This window comes from Stylophora pistillata, chromosome 7 (assembly GCF_964205215.1).
Source record: "Stylophora pistillata chromosome 7, jaStyPist1.2, whole genome shotgun sequence".
NCBI classification, from domain to species: domain Eukaryota; kingdom Metazoa; phylum Cnidaria; class Anthozoa; order Scleractinia; family Pocilloporidae; genus Stylophora; species Stylophora pistillata.
In genome coordinates this window covers 23,958,634-23,973,922 of record NC_142525.1, presented here as the reverse complement: position 1 = coordinate 23,973,922, position 15,289 = coordinate 23,958,634, and the positions used below count along the sequence as shown (strand labels likewise).

Below are 15,289 nucleotides of genomic sequence, written 5' to 3'. Positions count from 1 at the left end.
TTTTATTCGTTACTGAAGAAGATAAATACTATACTGGGGAGCAGTCGTTTTTTTTTTAAGGCTAAGCTTTCAGTGGTCGAGCAGACAGAGAATGTTTTCATAAATACTTTAAAAAATGGTCGGAATGCGAATTAAGTCGTGCACATTTTTGCATGACTTCAAGTTTACGTGTCAAGATGTTAGAATGAGAATGTTAGAATGTTTTAATGAGACGATAACGTCCAAAATGATGACGGGCAAGACTGAAATGGGCCGAAAAACCGAAACGATAAAGATACCATGTCGCCGGAACAAACACTTCGCGCTGATAATCAGATGTTTTGAGGTGCTATTTCTAATAAATAAGCACGAGTAATTTCTCAAAGAAAAAAAAATACCTTTTCGACATAGCCTTTTGAATTTTGAGACAACCGTTCCGGATAAACAGTCAAGAAAGGCAAACAAATAGTCAGTCATGGAGCCAATATCTGTTGCTAACTACTCAGATCATTTTTAGAGAAAAGATATTCATATCAGCACTAATATATTTGTTTCTAATATGCTTTCCGAATAGAATTTATTCCCGCAAAGAAGCATTTAATGAAAATGTTAGAGTTCAAACCAAACCGAGGTCAAATTGAAATCAGTCTCTTCTTTACATATGCAAAGGCTGAGTGCGATTTTTTTGTCTTCTTTCTCGATTTCTATTGTAATATAGGAACTCAGGTTTTAGCCCTACCTTCAAAAAGCACATTTCCAGCAGTGAGTTGAGAAATTTCCTCAACAATATGAAAAGTTATTTAGATTCCAGCCAAGAGATGACTCTTTAAAAGGGGAAAATTTATTCCATGTTTACAATCCAACGAGTAAATTGAGCACATCCGATTACATTGAAGTTCATGATGAAAATGATGGTTCGTAGATTTCCTCCTATAGACGTGAACGGGCAGAGTGGAATAACTGTTGATTTAGAATGAACCTGACTTGCTGTAACAAAGCCAACACTGATATATTATTCATTAAACAACGAGAACTCAGAAGTGTAATCAAACGAGTCACATAATGGTGAAGGGCTAAATTTTAAGTCAAGAGTAACGCACTTGTGTGAAAAGTGACGCACGTTTGAATCTTAAGGATTGCTCAAACGGCGCATAATAGTCGATGATAGTTGATTCTCTTCAAACTATCATCAACTATGACTAACTATCATTCGCATGGTCAAATGGCCAAAAAAGTTCGTGATAGTTGATGATAGTTCACCGGCAGTCGCGCGAGCAAAGTCATGCGACCAGCTAGTTCCAGGCTCTTTCCGCGTAAAATGTGAACACTAACATGGCTTCGCGTGAGACAAACAAACTTGTTGAAGTATGAATTTATCACGAAGAAAGAGGGCGGCAGCTTGCTTACTAGTAATCGATTTTTTGGAGGAATGCACGGAGAATGAATCTGGAGAGCGTTGGTGGAAGAGAGGACGGACAAGGGAATGGATTAAAAGGAGAAACGAAAGGGGGATGTTGACGAGTTGACGCCTCTCCAGATTCATGGTTTTCAATACTTTCTTTCTCATTATTATTATCTTGGGTATAAAAACGAATTTCTGAAGCTGAAGCTGAGCCTTACGAGAAGCTTTTGGCGGCCATTTTAAACGAGCCGGCCGATTTTCGGGGAAAACATCTGACCAAAAACTATCATGAACAATCATAAACGTGGTCAAACGAGAAAAACTATCATCGACTATCATGAAGAATTTGAACAAGCTCAAAATGAATGATAGTTGGTGATAGTCGATGATATTGCATGATAGTTGGTGGTCAAACGGAAGCGCGCGCTTCAACCATCATCGACTATCATCAACTATCATCGACTATCATGCGCCGTTTGACCAGGGCCTTACAGTTATAAAAGATGACTTAAGTTAAGATGATTGTACAATCACCAAAATATTCATTTATCGTGTCTGTCAGTAGAAAATGTAAACTGCAGAAGGCAAACCAAACTGCAGATTGCAGACCGGGTACAAAATTCAGAACGCAAACTTTAGTCGAGGTATTTGTCTGTTTGTTTTTTTTTTTTTCATTAAAAAAAGATTTCTCAAAGCGGCTTTCCAAGATGCTCAGTTTTTTGCCTCAGTCGTAGCTTAGCTTGAACTGGGCTAAATGAGACTCATTTTGTGTTACGGATATCGAGACGGATTTGATCGATGACATTGACCCATAGCATTTCCCGACTGAAATAGAAAATACAATTAAAGGTTTTGCTTAGCTAAATTCAGGATCAAGCGATACTATCGTAATCATCGCAATCTTCATTCAAAGTCAAAACCCCAGACGATTTTATTTTGCAACGCTCCCAAAGAAAAGTTGCTTTGCAGTCGTTCAGTCAGGAGACCACTGAGACATAAATCCTTAAATCAACAATTTTCAAGTGTTCAAAGGAATTGAAAACTTAGCAAGTCCTGACGGCAGGGCTACATGTATATCACGTAATCCTCGGCCGTTTGATGATTGATTTTTCCGCCACATGTTTCTAATGTTGTAAATGACTCAGAGATTATTTCTATTTCTAGCCTAATCCGCTGGTTATCGCCTTGAATCTTCGACAAATATGGCATCACGCGAAACGAAGATAATACCTGATATGTTCAAGCAAGGTATGCACTTGTAATCTCTTGCACAGGACTAAAGACAGTGGAAGAGATAAAAGACAAAGTGATGACCGACGGTATGTCCTGCTTCAAACGCCTCCTTTGGGGCGGAAAGTCAGGTAAGTGTTTATCGTGTCTCAAAGGACTTATCATTGGTACCTTTTCTGGGTTATTTATTAATCGTAATTGAATTTCAAAATCTACAGGGGACATTTTTCGGGAATTTTACAAAATTTAAAAGCATGATGCGTACATTGTCCTTAAAGTGCTAAAATTGACCTGGTGATGACCAATTATGTTCGAGAATTTTGTCATACTTTTGATTAATTTCATAAATGTTATGTTATACCAAAACAGTATAGTCCACAAAAGGATAGCGAACTAATCTGATCATGGAAACACGACATGCAATTTGGAAAGCCATGTGAAACTTAGGCGAAAAAAACATCAAAGGCAATCTACAGTTTTCTCACACTATTAAGTTGTCCTGTACACGCCCTAGTCGTCAGTGCCGTCCACTGTTTCTCTATGCAGTTCAATAGCCTCCTTAAGGCAATGCGAAGCTGATGGACGTTCCTCTGGTTTTTTGCTCCAATATCTCTCCATCAACTCTCTCTAGCGGCGTGGGGGTTGATTACCGCCTTTTACATGTTCTGGGCGTAGGCCCTCATCCACCCTGGCAAACAGAGCTACAAAATTTGGTATTTCAATGAAGACCTGCTGTCCATGCCACATCTCCACAATATCATGATCATCCCCAGGCTGTATATGTCTGCTGTGCTGTCAAACACCTTAGAATGAAACACTTCCGGCGCCATATAAACAGGTGTTCCCGCCAAAGTTCCTGTGATCTGGTCCAGAGCCTTGGAAACGCCAACGTCGGTAATCTTCACTGTATTTGCCGCTGACAGCCTTTACAAAAGGTGAAGACAAAAGAAAAAGAGGACTTCATTGAAGTAGAATGATCTTGCAATATATCATGTTCATCAAAACGGAACAGAATGTGTTTGAGAGTTCTTTTGCAGGACTGTTCACTTAAGCTCGCGTAAAAGGAAAGATGATTTTTCCATTACTCTACTGAAATATTAATTCGATAAAAATGGCATAATGCTAGGCAATTTAATACTTTTTTTTTTTCGTTTCGTGCACCGAAGAGATGTCGTGGCCGGTAAAAGAAAACAAAACTGAGACTCTCCTATAAGATCAATCTTAGCATAAAAGGCTTGGTCATTAATCCAAATTTTACAAGGGCCAAAGTGTGGCTTCAAAGTACCGAATGAAAATTTCGGTCTGATACATGTGGGTAGGGCGTGTATGATATTTTGCTTATAACTATTGAACTAAACAACTTTTTCATTACTTGGACACTATACTGTAGTATAGTTAGTCCATTACGACAGGTCTTTACCGTCTCAATCTTGTACACACAAGACGTAGGTGAATTATTCAGTAGAAACTTGAAAGAGGGGCAGGGCGGCTTTCGCTGCTCTCTCCTTGATGAAGGACGTAAGATTCTGTTTCTCCATGTGTGAGTTATTAAACACTTCTTTTTTTGTCTTTAAGTTCCCTGTCTTCGATTCTGAGTTTGGGATTGAACGTTGCTGTCAAACTAGCAATAGCAAATATATATTTCGTTGTAGAACTAGTGCCCACGAGATAACTGAAATGTCACCGTTTAAAAGCACTCAGGATGAATTTATGTTATCGCTTAGTCAAAACAAAATATGGACTAAGGACAACGATTTACGAACTAGGTAGAGATTACCGGCAAGAGTGCAAAATGCTGACATCACACGAACTTGGCGTGAAGTAAGACCCAGGTTCTAAAATGTCAACTTTGTGTTCTAGTTATCGAAACAACTCACAAGGGACGTTTTCAGGAGTTCAATGATATTTGCGGTAGACTAAACACTAAATGTTTTCTGCGCAAAAATAAACACCTCTACTTTCTGTTCCTCTGAGCCGTAAAATTGAGAGAAATATTTTGCTTTAACATATTAGAGTCGATTCTTTTACGAATACCTATGAGGTGACATTTTGTAGATAACAACATTCCACAATAGACAGACTTTTCCAAGATACGAAGCTACTTTTAAATTCCATCATGTACTCGAGCCAGTAGGTAGTTTAGAACTGCCTATTAGTGATCACACGATGAAAGCGTGATGGAGAGCAAAGATCTATTTTCAAGTTTAATCTACGCTGCAGGCAATTTTTTTTAATCGTCTCGCTTAGATCTGAAAGTTGTAAATCTACGAACATAGAACGTGTACGTTACCGGTAAGGTATCAATCGGGCTTGCATAAAGTAAACTTATAGGGGAAACGTTTGGGTTCTAAGACGGGGATGAAAAGTTATTGTTTCTCCATTTTGGCCTTTCTTGAGAAGGTGACAATATGTTGACAGCTTGATAATTAATTGTGAAAAGTTATGAACCAATTGAACGTAAGTAATGGGTATCTTCACAGGGGTTATGACACTCCTTACCCCTCATTGGCGGGTAGCTTTCATGATCTCACCCTCCTTTTCTAGTGCTGAAGAACAAACACAACACAAGCAACTGTTTGTCGTTCTCTAATGCTCATCCCGTGCAACCGAGAAGGGAACATGCCGACTAAAATAGACGAAATCGCGGATTTGGAAGATCTTTAGAAATACTGGAATTGTTTGATCTTAGCGACGAAGGTTTAGAAGGAACAAAAGACATCAAAGCCAAACTGAATGAGCATCTGGCAGGTCTGGAAGGATCTTCTCAACGGAAACTTGAAATTGTAGGTGGAAAATTTCTCCACATATCAGCGTATTTCTCGTCAAATAGCGCCAGCAAAAAGCGTAAAGCTAAAACGAACGTTTATGATGATGAAGAAAGAAAATTCTTATGCTAATTACGGTATAGTCGTTGACTTTGTTGTGTATGTTTTGAATGTCTGTACCAGGCGCGTGGCGTTGTCATTTTTTCTAGTACGCACGAGTACATATGATCTAGAAAACTAGGTTAACTGAGCGAAAAATACTGCGTTCTTTAATTATTTCTTGTTCGAAATAGTTGTGTAAATACAAGCAAAGAACAAAACGTCTTGCACTTATTTTGAGCAAACTTGGTGCAAACACAACATTGTTTTCAAATTTTTCTGGTCACTTCAAGTACGCACGTGCGTATATGCGTATTGGACGCCTGTGTACGTTTACTGCTGTGGAAGGCTATGACTTGTGGAGTATTACACAGTATTAATATCCGCCTTAGAAACTGGAATCCGTTCAGATTTTATTTTGTTTATCCTTGAAGGCGACATGTCGGTCTACAGGTAAATAATTGCAATAGGTAGAGACCTGGAGCCACTTGCGGATACAATTTCTAATTATGCGTTATACTTGCTCTTGAACGTGATAAATTGACAGATCACGGTATCTTTCAAAGGCGGAAGATGGACTCCGAAACGAAAACCAGTGTATTTAAAAACTTGACTTAAAGCTGGTACGAGACTGTCATTTGCCGTTAATCATATTCAGACTGAACTAGTCCGACCATATGCTGGTGGGTAACAAAACAAATAATGCGGTCTCATAACGTTTGAGCAATGTACTGGACCATTAAAGGAGCGCACATAATACGATCTTACACGTGTTTGTCCGAGACCGCGGCTCCTTTTTTCATTGCCAAAAAATTGTGCTATTTTTTTACTTTTTCAGCGTCAATTACAGATGTAGTTGTCTTTGATAATTTGAAGGCACGCTAAAATAGCATATTACCTTTACTTCTTTTCTCCGTTAACCAAAAGCATCGGCCTGTTGGCGTTCTGGAATGAAATAATGTTACACTTTTTAGGCAGATAGCATACGTTGTTTCTGTTGAACCTCTCAATTTATAGATCGTTTTCACGTGACGTCGCATCATTTCCGGTCGCCATATTTGTGTACATCCCTTGGTAATATTATATATGCAAATAATAAGTAAATAAACAGTTTCTGCCTGTAAAAATGAATACTACAGCAACAGAAGCAAAATTAAGTACCAATACTGATATCAGTATCTATCCTCCTCTTTCTGAGTACGCCAAGAAGCAAGAACCACGCGTAAGGCAGCGTTATTTGGAAAAAAGTTCGGCGATTGCAATCGATTACATCCTTATTCAGAGTAAGAATTTTCAATCAGACTGCTTGCCTCCAGTTGAATCTACAGATCTCTTTTTCTATCTGGTTTTGAAAACGAACTTCTACACGCAACAACAGTTTAAGGCTTTCCGAAGCCTGGAAGCCTACAATCAGATGGTTTCGGGATATAACCAGCGTAAAAGGCCACATCATCGCAAACAAATTTGTTGTGTTAGCCAAGGTGAGACATTCGCAGAGAATGAATGACTCTTTGATCCCTATCTGGATTATAGCAGAAAAGGAGGGGACCGTTTTATCCGCTCGTTGCCTAGGTTGTAAGGCCGGGCTAGCTGAATCATGCTCGCATATTGCAAGCGTTTTATTTTACGTAGAAGCGTGGACGAAGATAAATGGAAAACTTGCCTGCACGCAAACTCACGATTGCGTTCCAACGTCAACAAACGTTCTTGAGTCAGTTTGTGCGCCATTCTCTGTGGGCTTCTCTAGACTTTCTGCTTCGCTACCTTCGAAGTTTAAATCTAAACTTTGCTGTCCCGATTCGCTAAATTTAAAAAACTTCTCCTCCCTCTTAGTCTTTAGTACTTTCACCCTTTTGGCAAACGCCGGCTTCTACACCAATTCGCGTTCCCTCGTCCTCTTACTTCTTTTTGCTGCTTGTTCTCGATCCGTACGGCCAGTCTCCTTATTATGTCCTAAATTTAGAGTTGGAACCCAATGAATGTTAAATTCATCCCAAGATTTTGCGGCCTTTCCAGAAACAAAGTGTTTCTCAAACACGCGATCGTTTTCCAAAATGGTATTGGTGAGATCGTCTCTGCCAACGGCAGAAATCCAGCGCGATCTTCTTTCTGCTGACAATTCTCTGGCTTATTTTACTTGATTTTCAATCATCGAAGGTACTTTGGCAAAATATAATCCTTTATCCCTTCCACTTCTATTTCCACAGCCGACAATCACGCACAAAACCACCTTCTTTCAAAGGACGCAGTAGATTTGCATGCGATATCTGTACACAAATATGGCGGCGTAGCAACAGCTGTCACGGTTTTGATCACGTGAGTGAAAACCATCTATTTCTTACTTTTTTTTAGACGGAGTTCAAATTTTAAATCTTACTTAATCAATGTTCACATTCAAAACTAAAGATATTAATTTTTTCGGACCACATTTAGTATATGGACAACCAGCTCGATTCATGTTTTCCAGCTGTTTAAGTCTTTCGTGGACCGGACTGGACTAGTAAAACGCGGACTAATAAAACGCGGACTAGTAAAACGTGGACTAGTAAAACGCGGACTAGTAAAACGCGGACCGGTAAAACGCGGACTACAAAACGCGGACTAGTAAAACGCGGACTAGTAAAACGCGGACCAGTAAAACGCGGACTAGAAAAACGCGGACTAGAAAAACGCGGACTAGCAAAACGCTGACTTGTAAAACACGGACCTAATTGTTTTCATGTTTTTCCGTGTTTGTAAATCGAATAAAACTTAACAGTGACGGACTTCAAAACAACAACAACAGAAAATTTCATACGAAGGCGATTACGAGACTAGATGGCGTGCCAATTTTAAAAAAATTGTCCATTTGATGTTATGCCAATTCATTTCGACGGTTTAGTTACTGAGAATCCCTGTTTGACCTTTACGCTATAAAAGATTGGCATATAACACACAGCCATATAATAAACATCTTATTAACCGAGCTAGGTCGGTCTGTATGGGAGAATCATGACCTCGGTCGCTGGCACAGACCTCACTGCGTTCGGTCTGTACTGGCGACCTCGGTCAAGATTCTCCCATACTGACCTCCTGCTCGGTTAATAAGAACTAGATATCAAAGCGCTAGACCAATAGCGGTTTTGGGAAATCACATTTCCCAAAAAAGGTAGTAGGTTTTGCCGTTGCAGGCATGTTTATTTGTGATTAGGTAATGGAAAAATATGCTTTGTAGATGGCATCAGGCATTATACGTGTAGTGCCTTTTTCTTTTTTTGCAACAAATGACGACTGAATGTTTTCGTAGATTAAACAATATTATTGTTTGCTTTTGTGGTGTGAAACAAAGTTGTTTAACTGTGCCCACATGGCATTTAATCACTCGCATCTAGAGCTCCTGAGATAGACTAGGAAGAAAGAAAGTTGATTAAGTGTAAATTGGGGTTGACAGGGCTAACCGACACCGATGTATAAATCTAGCTTTCTTTTTCACACTGAAAGCGCTGACAAACCGCTCGTTTGGAAACCCTTCATCGACGTCATAACTCTTCTTTCTAGCACACCAAAAGAGATGTCAACCAGTTGATTGAATAAGCAAATAAACACTACCCAATAATCAAGTCTATTGATGAAGTGTCTGTTTAAGACGCTTCTTTTATTATAGCCTGTTTTCATGGAGGTGGGGGACCCCAGGTAGGTGGGGTAATCCACCTAAACGTGGTCGAAAAGAAATTGGATTAAATTGTTGTCGAGGTTTCCTTGTAAAAGTTGGTAATTTCGCGTTTTTTTTTTCTGTATAGGACAGCTAAGAAATTTACAAACGCACGTTTTTCGCAATTGTTTTGATCATTAGATCGTTTGTTTCGCTACGTTCACGTTGCTTTCGCCGTCGTAGTTTTTTCAAAGTCCCTTGGAAATTTAATGCAACATGAACGCGACCCCATCTAGGCGGGTCACCCACCTTAAAACGTTTTGATAGAAAATTGTCACCACGGCTGAAAGGGTTATCCTACACGGCAACTCCGGCGCCTTGACGGATTACCCCACTTATTATGTAAAACGTGATCAAGATAAAATAAGTGTTTGTATACACAGGTAAGTTACCCCAAGTAGGCGGATTACCTCACCTACTTAGGGTCCCCCACCTCCATGTAAACAGGCCCTTAGACACAGCTATCTGTAAGAACGAACGATTCAACAGGGATTCAGTTCTCGACATGAGGACCCACTTCAATCAACGGGGTCATTCCAAGGCACGTTCTACACAGCGTGCCTACTGGAAGCAAAGAAATGGTTCGTTACGACTTCTGACGAATAATTCTTCAAAAATAAAATTTAAAAAAGGGTAAAAAACAACACTTTGGCATGTGGTTAGACCTATTCCATTGTGGTCCACTAATTGGTTGGGTTTCGAAACGTCAACTAGGACGAAGCACAGAGTAGTTTTACGCCTCCAGTCAACATGGTTATCAACTGCTGTCGGAACATATCTAGTTATCCTTTCTTGATCTACTCCATTTTTTGGCAGCCTGCGACGGAAAATCGGCTTTCCGAAATAAACGCTATGTATGAGAAAACAAAACATGAACATTACCCAAGACAATTCCACAAAAATAAGGGGAGCATTGTTATCGGCAGTGCCCTGCTTTCTTTATTGTCTTCCTCCCATGCGTTTCAAGACCGAACAGATCTGAACAAACAAAGCGGTGTTGTTGCTCCCGAAGCGGCTGATTGTGAAAAAACAAAGCGACTCCTTTTTTGAGTCTTAACTAGAAAGTTGATTTCACCAAACCGAATTGTATAAAGGAAAATTTCATATTTAGTCCACATATATATGTAATGGACACCTAAGATAGCATGCTTCCTTATATCAAGTCCACCTTAAAAGAAGGTTTGCAACTGGATCACTTCTTTATCACATAATACTGTGGGATGCTACTGATGATCACTGTGTAGTTCATGTACATAATAACAAGCTAAGGACTACAAAGAAAATTAATGCAATTTTTGAACACCATCTATACGTTCGTGATGGCTTTTACAGCTAACAGTTAACATCATTCCATTTATATCACCAGGAATATTTTTAACGGTTAACTTTTTTTTTACGACTATAGGTTAAATTTGTCAATTCTTACGCCTAACAGTTTTACTTCTTTTGCCGTTTTACGGCTATCAGTTGAACCCATTATAACTCTCTGTAAAGAAATCAGGTGCAGAAAAAAACCGATATTCTGCATTAATAGCACTTGTATCAAATCAACTTCACCTGTTAAAAGCTCAATTTAAAATTCAGTAGATATCTTACTTCAATAGGAAAGACAGAGTGAACTCTAACAAATATGTTTGTATTAAAATGGCTGCCGCTTCTACAACGACAGGAATTCCCTTCTCTGATGGATTTCTTTCCTGCTACACCTCTCACAAAAAGAAAAACAAAGCAAAGCAAAAAAATACCTGCGGAAAATGGATGACCTACTCCTCTAGCACCATCCTTGGTTCCATATCCTCCTAGACTACGAATAAAGTTGACTATTAAATTTTTTTGTTCCCGATTTCTGGGTAAGACTAATCTCCATGGCACATTATCACTCAAGATAAATAGAGTAGAAGACTGAGACTAACGGTCTAGGTATAAAATAATTTCAAAGTTACAGTTCTTCTACGGACATTTTACGAAAATGATTGGCCTCTTTATTGCACCTCTCAGCAGTGGGCGTTCATTTGGGTCTTTTTCCAGCAAGTTTCCATCATGGTTTGCCAGCGGCCTGGGGGTTTATGGCATCCTTCCAAGAGTTGCGGACGATTGCCACCCAGGCGAAGAAAGCTTCTATAGTTGGTGGCCTGTAATCAACCTCGCAGAAGGCCTGCCGCCTATACCACATTTCCCACATAAGTATCTCCAGGCTGTATATGTCTGCTTTACTGTCGTACAACCGAGAATGGAACACTTCTGGCGCCATGTAGACGGGGGTTCTCGTTATAGGACCTGTGATGTCTTCTGCTCCTTTAGAAACACCGACTTCGGTAATCTTGGCTGAATTCGTTTCTGATAGCTTAAGTAAAGAAAATGAAAATTGAAATGCCAAATTTATTGCGGCCATTAACTCGAACAAGACTCTTTAAAGACCATCTTTTCACAACAGACTTGTTAGAGGCAGACGGTGAGACCATAGTTAATAGAAGGACTATTAACTATGGTGAGACGTTATCTGCGATAATATCCTGGGTGGATTTAAAATCTGTGTCGGTTGTGTCTGAAAGCATGCACCGCGTTGAGAAATCAATAGTCTAAGGATAGGCTAGCTAAAGATTATAGAGCAAGTCAAATTCTTATGAACAACAATTGAATAATGTGAGCCAGTTATATTTCTACCACATTTGGTAGTAATGGCATAATCTTGCCGTTGTCGGTAAGAGAAACAAAACAACAACAACAAAAACGAAAAAGCAAAAAACAAATCGACAGTGGTTTAGCGTGGTCTGTACTCTTATCAACAACGATATTTGTCATCACAGTGGTTTAAATTTCTTTTGAACTCACTCAGCCGCCGGCTGCGCCTTGTGAGTTCACAGTTTGACTACTGTAATGAAGAAGAATATCGTTGTCGATAAGAGAGTATTGACTACACTAAACCACTGTCGATTTTTTAAATAGATGTCATGATCACAATCATTTATTTGTTCAATCACATATATTGTCAACCTGTTACCATTCATTGTCGTTAAATCATGTTGAAGGGATTTCTATGTTAAATGAATGTTTGTTTGTTAGTTATTACAATAACTTCGATTTACTTTTTTTCTCCTTTTCCCCCTTTTGGCAATATCGAAAGTCACATATGTATCAAATCTCTATTTGAAATAATAAAAAATAGGTTAAGTTTCATACCAAAATGTTCTCCAACGTAGGGTCCCTGTGAACAACCCCTTGTTGATGAATAAAGGCGAGAGCATCGGAAACCTCCCTCAGCCACCGACATGCTTCTCTCATGGCTGTAGTATTTGGAGAAATTGCGGAGGCTCTGTTGAGATTTCCGACGATGTGATTCTTTAATTTTGCTTTGCAGAGCTCCATGACCATTATGACCTTCAATTTGCCATTTATGTCAAGCAACGACGTACCATAAAACGTCACAATGTAGGGATGCTGCAATTTTCTACACACATAAAAATGACAATCTCTCTATGGATACGAACTAAGGAGCGGCAAACAACAAGTATGGAAAGTGTTTCACAGCGAAACGGCTTCGGAAGGAGAGCTTCAAAAGTTGTTTGAGATAAATTACTTCAGTATGCCAGCTCCTAGTATGATTAATTGGTTAGTTTTGACAGTTTACAGCAACATTTATCTTTATTGTAATCCCCTGACTTCACGCTGCTTAGCCAATATATGCTAGATCGACGTGTAAAACGTTTATTTCCACCCCTCTCTCCAGCTCAGTAATTAGCTTAAATTTTGGACAAGCGTCTTGTTCATTTTTGGCACCGTCATAGCAGCCTTCAGATTCGAGTGAACGGTGTTACTGTTCATTTGGATAACCAGTGGGTTCGGAAACAGACTTTTTTTTTAGTTATTTTTCGTGTCGAAAAAGCGATTTTGAAGAATTACTCACAGCCGACTGGGATGATACCTCGAGTGATCTTGGCCAACACCAAAACCAACAAGGAATATTGCATTGGTTGCGGACGAAGAAATTAAAGAAGAAACCTCAACAACGAAGGGAAACGGAGAAATAGAGACTGTGAAGCAATCTTTACCATTATGATTAAACAAACAGTGAGGTATATAACTACGCGCGTGCACTGTACCTGTAATGTCGTCTAAGGGAAAGGCATCTTTTAGATCAAGGTAAGGTAAGTATTCACGGAGAAACTAAAAAAAAAACCGCTGTACCAAGAAACCAATACCTCGTTCCGAAAGACTAAATGGTCAAATGCATGAAGGGCCAGGCGCGAGTTGTGACGACAGTCATCGATCTTATTGTAAATACGCACGAAGATTAGTCGTGGTCTCTCGCAATACCTTAGAGCGCTCATTTGACATATAGGGAACGTTTTTCTGGAATAGGGTGCTTCAATGGGCCGAACTGATACTTTGATTCAAATCTTAGAGACTCTCTCTCCCAATATGTGTTTTTCTTTGCTTGATCCCTCCATTTTTTGGACTCCCACTGTTTTGCTCATGTCCACTATGTGAGAATCTTTGTGCGGCAAAATTATATGGTGAGAAAACGAATCAGGACTGCGTAAAGTAGACGGTTACCGATAATAATGACGAAAAACGTTTTGTGAATATTTGAACCCCACGGATTCTCGCAAATCCATGATTTATAATGGTTTTAAATGACTAGAAAAACTGATAACTTCCCTTAGAAGATTAAGTTCATTCAGGATAAGGCTTGCAATTCCGGGATTAAGCGATTCGCGACAAACTTTCAATGCCTCAGTTCGCTCCTCTTCCTTTTCGGTTTTCATCTTTCCTCTGTAAACAGAGGCAAACGCACCGCTTCCAAGAATATAATAATACAAGAAGATCTTCCTCTTTCCAACCCAATTCCTTGCTGCTGTCACCAACAGCAAGGACCTCTCTGAGCCCGAAAACGGCAAGACGACCTCTGATCTCAACAGCCTCAACCAACATTGGCTGATAGAGTTCTATTATTTCCTTCTTTGAACGTGTTGCATCCTTGAGATGTTTGCAGGCCTCGATGTCAACCTGAACCAACTCTGGAATGCGGGCCTCAATTTGCTTCAGACAACGTTTGGCATCATTCAATTGGCGCTTCACAAAGGAAATGAGGGTAGCTTGTTTTATCGCCTCGTCCAAGTAATGTGCAGACACTGCAGCCATAAAAGCACGAAGTACGAACACTTGCTTTGTTCAAACTTCTTGATTTTTCTTTTATCTTTATCTTGATGACCAGTACGCCGACAACAGGGGAACCGATCACAAGGGCAACGAGACCAAGTGAGACCCACAGTGGGCCTGTAACACCAATGGCAACCTTTTCCTTGAGGGTGAAGAGACTTTCTTTACATGGAACATGACTTTCTAGCAGAACCTCGTCAGATGTGACAGCGCTTTGTAGATTTCGGAACTCCCCTGAAATAAAGTTGTATTTCTTTTAAAAGTACTCCAGAAGTGATTCTCAAGTATTTGCCAACACGTAGTTGTCTTCCTCCCAGTTCTCCATGATATTTCGTAGGCGCCTTTCCAACACTTTTATGATGCTGTTCAACATATTTCCCAGGAGGTTTTTGCTTTTGGTACTTCGTCCAGCGTCCATGAGGTGAAACACGATTTTACATCGTCCGATCGGAGATAATCGGAGAGCCTCTGTACAGCTTTGTCTGTGCGATCTTTCAAATGGCTGCGTAGATCTTCCATCGCCTCATTTTGTTGTCGCTCTATTATCATTACACGGAAAATAATCAAGGCCGTCAATTTTCCTTTTTTCACGTGGTCTCTTGAAGCGTTCTTCACATAAGGGGTGGCATGGTAAGTTATCCGGGTAAGTAGCTCGTCTAACCACCTTTAAAATAGATGTATATGTTGTAGTTCAATTTTATCCTTGGCTCAAATTTCATTTTCCTTTGTTCTCGGTCATGTCAATGTATGATAATGAGTTTGACTTCTCCTTCTGGAACTTGGTCCCACTTATTACACGCAAATAACGCACGCTTGAGTGGAAACTCTTCTTGCCCCTCTTTCCGTTTTCCAACAACATCTGTCAACAACTTTTCCAGCTGCAATTGAAAAATTATCTAAGTATGTTCAGCGGGTAACCTTTATTTACCTTGATTTACTTTTTCCCCCTGAGTGTTATTCTGG

General features: G+C 39.7%; 1 protein-coding gene and 1 long non-coding RNA gene across 2 annotated transcripts; both read right to left on the bottom strand.

The window, feature by feature from the left end:
- Positions 1–2,288: 2,288 nt before the first annotated feature.
- On the bottom strand, positions 2,289–8,401 carry LOC148727177 (uncharacterized). Its single transcript, XR_015989358.1, has 2 exons — positions 6,374–8,401; positions 2,289–3,535 (listed from the first exon to the last, which is right to left on the bottom strand). It is a non-coding gene; the product is annotated as an uncharacterized LOC148727177 (long non-coding RNA).
- Positions 8,402–10,064: 1,663 nt separating this feature from the next.
- Positions 10,065–15,204, bottom strand: LOC148727176 (uncharacterized). Its single transcript, XM_088726961.1, has 3 exons — positions 13,267–15,204; positions 12,347–12,614; positions 10,065–11,510 (listed from the first exon to the last, which is right to left on the bottom strand). Exons 2-3 carry the CDS (start codon positions 12,536–12,538, stop codon positions 11,205–11,207), a joined length of 498 nt encoding a protein of 165 aa, XP_088583087.1. The 5' UTR covers positions 12,539–12,614; positions 13,267–15,204; the 3' UTR covers positions 10,065–11,204.
- Between the last annotated feature and the right edge of the window lie 85 nt (positions 15,205–15,289).